The sequence below is a fragment of the Malania oleifera genome, chromosome 7 (genome assembly GCF_029873635.1).
Source record: "Malania oleifera isolate guangnan ecotype guangnan chromosome 7, ASM2987363v1, whole genome shotgun sequence".
In the NCBI taxonomy this organism is placed as follows: domain Eukaryota; kingdom Viridiplantae; phylum Streptophyta; class Magnoliopsida; order Santalales; family Ximeniaceae; genus Malania; species Malania oleifera.
In genome coordinates, this window is record NC_080423.1 from 61,746,788 (window position 1) to 61,758,348 (window position 11,561).

Below are 11,561 nucleotides of genomic sequence, written 5' to 3' on the forward strand. Positions count from 1 at the left end.
TAGTTCATTTACCAATCATAGAGTAGTACATATTTTATTTTACTGACTTAAGTGCCGATCATATAGAGTCTTTATGTGCAATGCATGTGCACTAGCTTATATCAAATTCTTTTTATATGTTTGGTGAATAGCTTATGCACATATATGCATGAAGATATGGTAGGTGAAATTGACATGATTGTATATATTCCTATAAATGAAAATAAACTTTCATTTCAAAACAATAAATCATCTATTCCTTTGATTTTATATTTTTTCATAACACGTAGTTTTACTAAAAGTAAAACATTGTTGTGTGTATATGTGTGCATGTATATACAAATATAATACTCCACAAACAAATATCCTTTTAAAATTTAGAAATACTACTTTAATCAACACCTTATCTTAAATGCTACATGTTATTGAATTTTTCTTTTATATATATATAATGTTCCCAACATACTACATTTTAAAATTTATAACTGAGAGGATTTATCTCATTCTCATTCCAAGAACAAACACATTCCTCACTAATTAACATATCTTAATAATACATTAAATATATCAAAGAAACCAACAAATAATTTTTTAACACATTGGGTTGCTCCAAAATCCTAAGATTCAATTAACTATTGTAATTATATTAGTAAAAAGCTCAAAAATTTTATTTTATCATACTTTATTTGTATTAAATAACACCAACATAGCAAATATACAACCTTACACACATTGTTTACACTACAAAAAAAAAAGAAATATTTTGAAACCTTCTCCATATGCATAGACCTAATGACATGCATACAGATATCTTAAGAAAATATTAAACCTCCTCAAAAGTGTATATCCCAAAAGCACTTGAGAAAGAGACAGGTCTAGAATGGGCTCCAAATTAATCTCGAGTATGGGTCTTCCCAAGAGGGGCATGGGGCCCACTTTGGCACTATCTGTTCTCAAGATGTTCTCAAGATACACTTTTCAAAAAGGGTGGCATTGACGATATCATAGTATCAACAAACTTTTGGCTCGATCACAATGCCTGCAAGGACCATGCCACCCTTCCACCAATCGGTGTCGATTTCAAACATCCCGAACTCAACGTGGCCATGGTTATTGCCAGTAGTAGTAGTAGTGGTGATATCCTTTGAAACCCAAAATTCTCCACCATAGATCTTATGCCACTCCTCTTGCTTCTCCCGGTACGGTTGCAGCACAATACTTTGCACTCTCTCCTTTTCCCCATTCATTTTCACCTTGAACTTGATGGGAGCTGAGTGCCACCCAAATGCATCTGCCTTGAACTTAACGATGTAGTATATTGTGTACTTCATACTCACCTTTAAGACGGAGAGATCCAAACTCATGGTCATTTGTATCCAGTTCACTTGAATTAGCATTGCACCTTCTTTGAACCCTACTAACCTGAACATTAATTAACAAAAGTGTATCATTATATATATATATATATATATATATATATATATATATATATATATATTTCATGTCTTTGCGTGTAATCATGGTCTTACATAGAACCTTAGAATATTGATGTTAATAGAACTTATCTCTTGAGAGGTATTTTGGTGGTTAAAACTTGAAACTTTTATATCATAAGTCTCAAAAAAGAAATAAGTTTTCATAGCGAATAGGAATGGGTACTAAATGAGAGATTTATTAACTCCAGTTGTATAGTTCACGTCTAATATGAACTTCCAATCGGCGAAGAATTGAAAAGAAATAAGTTTCTTCAAAGTTAGTATTTTTACTTTATAAATTCTAATAAATACATGATTATAGTAAATCTTTGAAAGCTATTCACCATAATTAATAGAGTTTTCAATAATATTAAATAATATAAGTTACACCCTACATAAGCATAAAATTTGAAAAGAATTCAAGGGACAATAATGCTTTTTTTTTTTTAATCTAAAATTAGTAACTAAAAATATTAAGAGAGAACATAGAAATTGTTACTTCAAGGGAATGAGTATTAACAATGATAATATATATATATATATATATATATATATATATATATATATATATTTGATATTGCCGGGTGTTCTGGGCTTACGCAGTAGACTAATTCCACGTCTACGTCAGTTGTACCCACAGCCAACACGTAAGAGGTAAATCTGGATGTGCGGTGCAAGCAGCAGGTTTAGAACCCCAGATCCACCATTGTAAGCGGCCTTTTGGGACAAGTCCTTACCACCCGACCATATGCCCGGAGACATTAACAATGATAATATTGGTTGAGTAGTTTCTTACCGACTTTCCTCTTCCCTAAGTTGGATCCATTGCCAATAGCGGGGATCGTTGCCCCAGACGATGTTTAGCGCCCTCGCTGGGATTCTATATGATCCTCCATCACTTAAGGTTCCCATGTAAGAGCCATCCTACATTTATAAGAATTAAATTTTGAAAGCTTTATAATTATATCGCATAAATACTTGTACATGCTTGTACTGCACAATACATATATGTTTATATACTTATGTATGTATGGAAGTTCTACTTACACTTTGCCAGTGAGGATTTGAGTGACCGTTCCTAGGCGGACAATCCATCACTTAGCCGAGAAATTTTTTTCCTTGTGAAGATCAACTTCAAATCGCTGCAGGTAGGCACGACAATAATGTCAAAACGGGTTTGTATACAAATGGCGGTCGCTTGCATGGATTAGATATAGGCCGACGCGGATCATCGCGCATCCATGTCGTCGTGTAAAGTAATGGGAAATCGTCGGCGTTGCGTGTTGTGATGATCATCGACCTCCCAAAGGCTGAAGAAAGTGAAGTGGCAGAATCTCTCTCTGCATGCTGCATCTGTCTCTCCTTCCCTCCGTATGCTTTATTATTTTATCTTTTTCAAAGTTGGCTAAAGTTGCAAGACCAGGGGAGTAGCATTCAATGTAATTATGTCATTCACGCATTCTTTAATATTTAAATGATAAAAAGTTATTCTTTGCGTGAATCAAGTTTTCACGGCACATTAATTAGAAATATTAATTTTAGATAAAAATATATATATATAAAAGTTAAATTACACTGCAAGTCTAAAAAGTTATGATAAAATTTTATGTTATTTCTAAAAATCAAGGGGTCATGGTTTTCGTTTTCCATTTTTATTTTTTAAAGAATTAACAAAAAAATTGTGCTACTATTTATTTGTAAAAAGTAATTTTATTTTTGATTTTTAAATTTTTAAATAATTACAAAAATTTGTATGGGATTGATCCCAATATTTAATGGAGAGTAAATTTACAATGAAACACCTCCACACAATAAAATTCATCCAAAGATGAATCTCATGGTTGTTTCTTATGCATACCTTCAAGGATCTTGAGGCGAGGGTAATTGTCATCTTGTGTGGGTTTATCCAATATCTTAAAGGTCAGTAAATGCAAACATGCTAGGTAATCCTAAGCTCAAATTCGAGGTAATCCTAGGGTCAGTCGATATCATTCGTAGAGTGGATGTGTAGGGTTGTCAGTATCTTCCCTTCATATAACACACTCTCAAACTTGACTCTAGTGTGCAAAACTTTGACTATTGTTTCCTTGGATTCAAGGTTAGCTAGTTAACCAGTTAATCAATAGTAACGAGTAAGTAACTAGTTAGGTATTCTAACCTCACTTAAGATAAAATAGGTTAGTAAAGACTTTACTAGCATAAATTTAGCCTATATCTCAACCTCATTTAAACTTCTCCAATTGAGTTCACAATTTATGTTGAGGTAGTTCAAAGATTCACCTCAATAGAAGTGAGTCTTTGGAATGTGTTGATAGTAGGCATACTCCTTAAAGCTCTTGCTTATTTTCTTCCTCAAGTTTTGGAGACTCATTCTATTCAGAGCCATTTCTGTAAGAACGCATTGGCAAGGTTTGTCCGTGTCTTGATCTTGGTTCGATATAATTGCAGATACCAATGCAGAGGTACCCTACTCAAACTATATTGGAAGAATGAATGAACATCTTATTATTTTCGGTATGTGCCGCCATTTTACTATAGAACATCACAATGTGCCTATTTGAGCCCTTCATTCCAAAAAATTTCATTAGTTTTGGCATCTTGACCTTTGGTATAGTATGACCACATCAGGAGTTAAACAAAGGCTAAATGCATCCACTAGACCAAATTGCCAATTCCCTCTATTGCACAATCTTTCCTGAGTTAGTTTATATTTTAACTTTATTTAGATTCTTGCTCAACTCCTTTAGCAGTAATACTTGTGGGGATTTGCTTTGCCTCCATTTTTACACCAGAAGCTACTATATGAGGAATATGTTTATGTCCCAATGTTGCTAACATGTGGATAGGCACAACACCTGGTGGAACAATAAGTCCTTTGTTCATGGTCATAAACATTTCCATTGGCTTATTCATCTGCTTTTTAATAGCCTTAATGTATTGGTTAACTTCTTCTTGGTTTTGTTCTAGCCTAAGGATTCTTTCCTCCATCTTTTATGTTATTTGTTTGGTCCTAAAGTAGGCCTTATATGGCTTAATAGTGAATGCGCTTATAATGATTATGTAGAGGTCAACTGTGCCGAAAAAACTCTTCAGTATATGTCTTGAGGAAGTTTGGATGCTTATGATTCATGAGTCGATGCATGAACATGAATGAATGGATGAGTGGATGATTAACTTATGCAAGGCTGAATGAATTCACATGAATAAATGTAGTAATGCATAAATGGATAAACACTTATTCTGACCAAAGCTAATGTCATAAATTATGAATGAGTGGGTGCTCTTTTGAAAAAAGATAAATGGAGGAGTTAATTTTCACCTATTAAGGAATTGGAGGCATGACTCATGAATGCTCACATGTTAGGCTAATAAAAAGAGGAATGTGTTAGCCCCAAGGTTTGACGATCTAATTTTGACGATAACAAACTACCTAAGATCTAATTGTTTCAAGTTTAAGTGTGATAAACATGATTTAATACACGATTGAAGAAACTCAAACAAATTGGATTTTGCCAAATGTTGGAGTACTCTTAAGACTTACCTTCCATGTTACTATAATCTCTGAGCATTTCTAATTATATGTAACTTAAGAAATTGATTGAGTTTTCGCACAAAACTAAGCAATCAAAGGAAAAAAAAAAAAAGGAGACCAAACTAGGTTGCAAAGCCTGGGGCAGTTGGCTGGCCATGTAATAACCCCAAAAATGGCTATACAAGATAAGTGAGGTGATTTCAAAAAAACTAAAAAAAAAATAATAATAATTAAAAATTAAAAATTAAAATAAATTAAATTAAAAAAATAAATAATTAATTAAATTTTATTTTTATTAATTAAATAAATTATTATTAATTAAATATTTTATATATATATATGTCACGACCTAGTCATTTTCCATATTTTTTTTTTTCTTGATAATATCAATAGCACATTTCCCATATTCCAGTTCAGCATGTCACAATCCACCTGGACCCGTGAGTACCAGGGATATATCAGAACATACAGCAAAAGCCCTAGCAGCAGAAAACATATAATAATGTACATCTCAATATCATATAATACAATAAACCAGAGTTACTATAGTCCACAATATTTCCCTATATACATCCCAAAAATAAGACCTAGGGACATTTCCCCAAAAATCTAACTGTTCCTACAAAACTTAACCTTCAAAAAGGGCAGATACACAGCACTAACTCAGCGGGGCTTTTCCCATTCTCCTATTTGGGGCTCCTGAAAAGTTTATAAGATTTAGGGGTGAGACACCTCTTAGTAAGGGAAATAAACTAATACCAGTGTGTGGCAACATGAGTATTCTGTATTCTATATATATCATATATAACATATTCAGTACTGTTTATCAAATCTGGGAAAATATATGTATATCAAAACATGGCAGAATATAATGCATTTCATAAGCATATCTCATCTCATATCATAATAATAATAACATAAAAACAATCCTGGTAGGTTAGCTGGCTATTGTCATGTATTACCCCCATATGACTGGGTTGTGTGGCCCGAAGGCTGGACCTGACAATGGTTAGCCGACCACTGCCAAGTCAAATAGTAGTCTGTAGGTTCGATGGGTCTACCAGACCTGGCCGTACAGTGGCGTTAACACAAATATCATGATCACAAAGACCATGGACACATAGCAATGGTACCGTGCAAGTGCTAACCTAGACCAAGCCAACCAGGTTCTAATATCATATACATATACTAAAATCGTGATACATGGATATTTCATATCATTTATTCTCACATCAATCATATCATTTTGCATATATAGTCGTATCATGAAAATCATCGGCCCATACGCCGGTATTACATATTTTATCATAGCTTGGCCCGTACGCCGGCAAAACATAGCACAGCCCGTACACTGGCAAATCTCAGTCACATAGCACGGCCCGTACACCGGAAAACATAGTACAGCCCGTACGCTGGAAAATCACAGTCACATAGCACGACCCGTAGCCAACAAATCACAGTCACATAGCACGGCCCGTACACCGGCAAACATATTATAAAAATCTCGGCCCGTACGCCGGTTTTTCCATCATAAAAAATCCATATCATTCACATTCCCAGAAAGTAGTATTTCATAACATTTATACTCATGCCACACGAATAGATTTTTCACATATTCAATATACCATCATTTTAACAATATTTTCCAAAACATAAATCATACATATAAATATATTTATTTTCCTGAAACCAAATGATACAGATATATATACATGCGTTTTTTCAAAATGAACTAGCTTAGTTTATTCCCTTACCTCTTGCAAAACCCCTAAGAAAATCTTCCCTGCACCCGTAGGGTTCCCAACTCAACAACCCCGGAACCGAAAACACCTAGTATTAAACTTCAATATTTCTATGTGCATAACACTTCTTATAACTATCGTTAAGTCAAATTTTTTGAAAAGCCTTACCTTAACTTAGGGATGATTTCCAACTTCGTTTTCCCCAATGATCCACTCCGGAAAACTCATAGAGAACTTCGCCAGGAGGGTTGTGGTACCTTCAAATCTTCAATCCAGTGAGAAATGAGCCCAAAATCGAAGAGAGAGAGAGGGAGAAAATCGAAGAGGAGAGAGAGAGAGAGAGAGAGAGAGAGAGAGAAGAGGTAGCTTCTTTAGAAAGTTAAAATCTGGATTTCCATAATTATAGAACAGGGGATTTCATCGACGAGACACATCACCTCGTCGACAAGTCCTTCATTAAATTTGTCGACGAGACCCTATATTCGTCGACGAAATTCAAGCTGCCCCAGAACCTCTCTCGATATTTTCTCATCGACGAAGCCCTGTGTTCGTCGATGAATTTTCTTATGCACTCTTCGGTGAGGCCCTGTATTCGTCTATGAGTCTCGGCAATTTCCTTGAAATTATGGTTATCCCCCAAAATGCAATGTCGTCGACGAAGTCGACTGTCTCCTTCTGTTTTTGTTCCTATTTTCCCTCCCTCTTAATTATTCAAATTCCATTTTTATTCAAGTTTTCACAATATATATAATGCTATGAAACTGAAACTTCAAAGGAAATTTAGAGAGGATTTCACCTCTGTGCAGGAACCCCCCCCCCTTTTATTCTTTTCTATTCTTCTATGTGTAGGACTCTCTCTCTATCTATCTCTCTCTCTCTCTCTCTCTCTCTCTCTCTCTCTCTCTCTCTCTCTCTCTCTCCTTATTCTCTCTCCCTCTCTCCTCGATTCTGTGATAGATACTCGTCCGATCGGAAATCAGAAGATACTGCTGGATTTCATTGTTCGCTACCGTCATTTCTACCGGAGTGGATTGGTGGTAGAAGCGGCATAGGCGTATCTCTTGGGGTAAGCTAATTTCTGTCTTATCTCAATTTATTGCAAATTATAAGCCCAATTAACGATCGGACACCACCACGAGAATCTAGGGATGATTCTCTACAAGTCTAGCGAAGCGGATTTCTCGTGAGGTCGTCGTGGGCATAACCCCAAATTTGGGATAAGAGGATTATTAAGGGGTTTATTATTGTTTAATTGTATTGATTTAAAAATGTTAGAATATTGAGCATCTGAGGTTGAAGTATGATTTTCGAAATTTAGGTCCCGGGTGAGCGTCACGGGTGTAATTTCAGAACCCGTAGGCATAATTCATAAAATTAAGTGAGGGTGTTAAATATTAGTTTAAATGTTAATTTGGGGTATATGGAGCCAAGGGAAGGTTAGATGGGTATTATTTTGGGGAAATGAATTAATTAATCTAAAAAAATGCAAATTGTAGGATTTGAGTTTCAGGTGCCAAGGGCGTAGGATTTGGGTTCTAACGAGACTCTCAGGAAGTCAGGTAAAGGGAACAAATCATAACAGTATTTTTAGAACTACTATTTGAATTAATATGGGAAAATGAGCATATGTTATTTTGTCTGGAAATTATTATGATATAAATATCGGATAAATTGTGTGGCATTTGAATAATATTAAATTGTGATATTTTGGAGTGTGAAATTAATATATTATGAATATTAGATGAAAACTGTGTGGCATATGATGTATATTGAAAAATTTGAAATATAACGATGAGTAATTTCTGAGAAAATATTGAAATGAGAATTGTAAATGTGATTAGTGGAAAATAATGAAATATGGTATTTATATGGGAGTAGAAATGTTTTGCATGAAAAATAAGATTTTGCAAATTACTGACATGGGTATTATGAGAAATGTTGAAATACGTGAAACACGATATATACTATTATGAGATGATTAAATGTGCATAGAAAATGATGAGAACATTTATATTGAGATGAATTGAGATATACTGATATGAGATTAATGATGTATATTGATATGGAAATATTGAAACGTGAAAATGAGAACGTGAATTCTGAAACGTATATACTGAAATATGATTGATGAAATGTCAATACCGCATAATGATTGCGGGCATGTGGTAGTGAACCCTGATGGATGGTTGTGGAAACCCTAATGATGGATTGTGATACTGAGCACGATACCGTTGCTAGTGGTGTAGTGCAACCACACGGACTCTTGGAGTGTGTGGCGTGATAGTCGACTAAGCTGTTTTATAGAGTTGTTGTGCCCCTTGAGTCCGGATCAGGGCTATAGACCGGCCAACCGTACTACAGACGCGAGATATGTGATATAATATTTTGATCTAACCGGGTCGGCCAACCGCGGTTAGATCCAGCCTTTGGGCCGCACAACCTTGACCAGGGGGGGAAGCATGGCGTGTAAAGAAAGATCCTCAGGGTAGCTATGAGTTACAGAGGTGATGTTGGTACTAAGTACCAAGGATACTCATGAGCTGGATAGTAAAATGGAAACGAAAAGTGAAAGAATGATAAAACGGGCTAAAATGAGAAATGAAAGAAATAATGGAAATTGAGAAATAGAGAATGGTAAAATTCAGAAATGGAACTGTGTGAGTTAATAATATAAATAATTGAGATGAAGTGAAACTCTCCGCCTGAGGGCTTACTGAGTAAGTTGAGCGCCCTAATAGGTATCAGATGCGGCCATACCTAGCTACATAACGTGTTAGGGCAAAGGGAAGCTACCTGTATGGGCGGGTAATCTTCCCTATTCTCAGGAACTTCACAGGTAAATATGTGTTGGAATGATTGAATTTGAGAAATGATTTTAAAGCTTGTAAAAGCTTGAGTTGTATATCTATATGATTTTGAGAATATATTTATCAGTGTATTTTTCTCAGATGAAATGTTGATTTGAAAAGTAAAGTGTATTATAACTTAACTCATATGGCCACACACTGTAAATAATTTATTCCTTCTTACTGAGATGTGTCTCACCCAAATTATCTAGATTTTTTAGGGAGCAGGGATAGGCCAGGTGATAGAGCTCCGGGACCATAGGGAGTTGGGACCCTGACACACAGGGTGAGTTCTTGGACTAGGGAGGTGTAATTTCCCTAGAGTTGAGTTATTTTTGGGTACGTGATGGGTATGTACATATATGTATGTTGATACTCTGGGTATTGTATTCTTGTTGTTAAGTATGTACTATCTTCCGTTGTTAGGTTATATAAATAAAATGACTTTTTACCTGATACCCAATGCGGGTCAGGTCGTATGAATAGTAGTAGGGTTGTTGAGGTGGCCGATTTGTGAATGTTGTTGATGACGAGTGAATATTTATTTATTATAACATATAAAAATAATTTGTACGAAAATCGAGGCATCATAGTTTATCATAGCCAGGTTGCTAGGTTTTATAGACTTTAGTAGACAGGGGAATACAATACCAGAGTATAGGAATGGATTATGAGGAAAATAGGAGATGAGTAGATTGAAATGTGAGTTAGTGGTTGTTAGAGGATGAGGTGAGAATTTAGGATTCTATCTTGCGGCCTAGAGACAGGAGTACCGAGGTTGTTTCTGTGTTTTCCTAGGGTGACAATTTCTGGAAAACTATGGATACTATCGCTAGGTCTTGTTTCTGAGTGGTAGGGCTGAATCCTAAATGGGGATTAAGGGTGTGGAGATAAATGGTCATAGAAGAGTAATTTATAAATTATAGTAGTGTATTGGTTGTGTGATAGTAATTGTATGCTTAAGATTAACTGCTTCCTTTGCAGGATGGATCTTAGGAACAGTAACATGAGTGCAGGAGGTGATGGAGTAGGACCTTCTAGTATGGGTGGTGGAGACCCTGATGCAGTGTGGCGTAGAGTCACTCAGCAAGTGATGGCTGAGATGGCTAGGAGCTCAAGTCGGCCAATCGTACTACAGACGCAAGATATGTGATATGATATTTTGATCTAACGAGGTCGGCCAACCACGGTTAGATCCAGCCTTTGGGCCGCACAACCTTGACCATGGGGGAAAGCATAGCGTGTAAAGAAAAATCCTTATGGTAGCCATGAGTTACAGACGCGATGTTGGTATTAGGTACCAAGGATACTCATGAGCCAGATAGTAAAATGGACACGAAAAGTGAAAGAATGATAAAAATGGCTTAAATGAGAAATGAAAGAAATAATGGAAATTGAGAAATAGAGAATGGTAAAATTCAGAAATGGAACCGTGTGAGTTAATAATATAAATAATTGAGATGAAGTGAAACTCTCCGCCTAAGGGCTTACTGAGTAAGTTGAGCACTCTAATAGGTATCAGATGTGGCCATACCTAGCTACATAACGTGTTAGGGCAGAGGGAAGCTACCTGTATGGGCGGGTAATCTTCCCTATTCTCAGGAACTTCACAGGTAAATATGTGTTGGAATGATTGAATTTGAGAAATGATTTTAAAGCTTGTAAAAGCTTGAGTTGTATATCTATATGATTTTGAGAATATATTTATCAGTGTATTTTTCTCAGATGAAATGTTGATTTGAAAAGTAAAGTGTATTATAACTGAACTCATATGGCCACACACTGTAAATAATTTATTCTTTTTTACTGAGATGTGTCTCACCCAAATTATCTAAATTTTTCAGGGAGCAAGGATAGGCCAGGTGATAGAGCTCCAGGACCATAGGGAGTTGGGACCCTAACACACAGGGTGAGTTCTTGGACTAGGGAGGTGTAATTTCCCTAGAGTTGAGTTATTTTTGGGTATGTGATGGGTATGTACATATAT

The 11,561-nt window shown here is 35.6% G+C and overlaps 1 protein-coding gene across 1 annotated transcript; it reads right to left on the reverse strand.

The window, feature by feature from the left end:
* Positions 1–644: 644 nt before the first annotated feature.
* On the reverse strand, positions 645–2,726 carry LOC131160252 (protein PHLOEM PROTEIN 2-LIKE A1-like). The gene is made up of 3 exons (XM_058115698.1): positions 2,502–2,726; positions 2,251–2,378; positions 645–1,401 (listed from the first exon to the last, which is right to left on the reverse strand). Exons 1-3 carry the CDS (start codon positions 2,547–2,549, stop codon positions 990–992), a joined length of 588 nt encoding a protein of 195 aa, XP_057971681.1. The 5' UTR covers positions 2,550–2,726; the 3' UTR covers positions 645–989.
* Positions 2,727–11,561: the final 8,835 nt, after the last annotated feature.

Excerpts from the sequence above, each read along its gene's own strand:
- LOC131160252 (XM_058115698.1), bottom strand. The coding sequence starts at position 2,549 with ATGGATTGTCCGCCTAGGAACGGTCACTCAAATCCTCACTGGCAAAGT. Across the intron at positions 2,379-2,501 it reads CAAATCCTCACTGGCAAAGT|GATGGCTCTTACATGGGAAC; the intron begins GTAAGTAGAACT and ends TTATAAATGTAG. Across the intron at positions 1,402-2,250 it reads CTTAGGGAAGAGGAAAGTCG|GTTAGTAGGGTTCAAAGAAG; the intron begins GTAAGAAACTAC and ends ATTAATGTTCAG.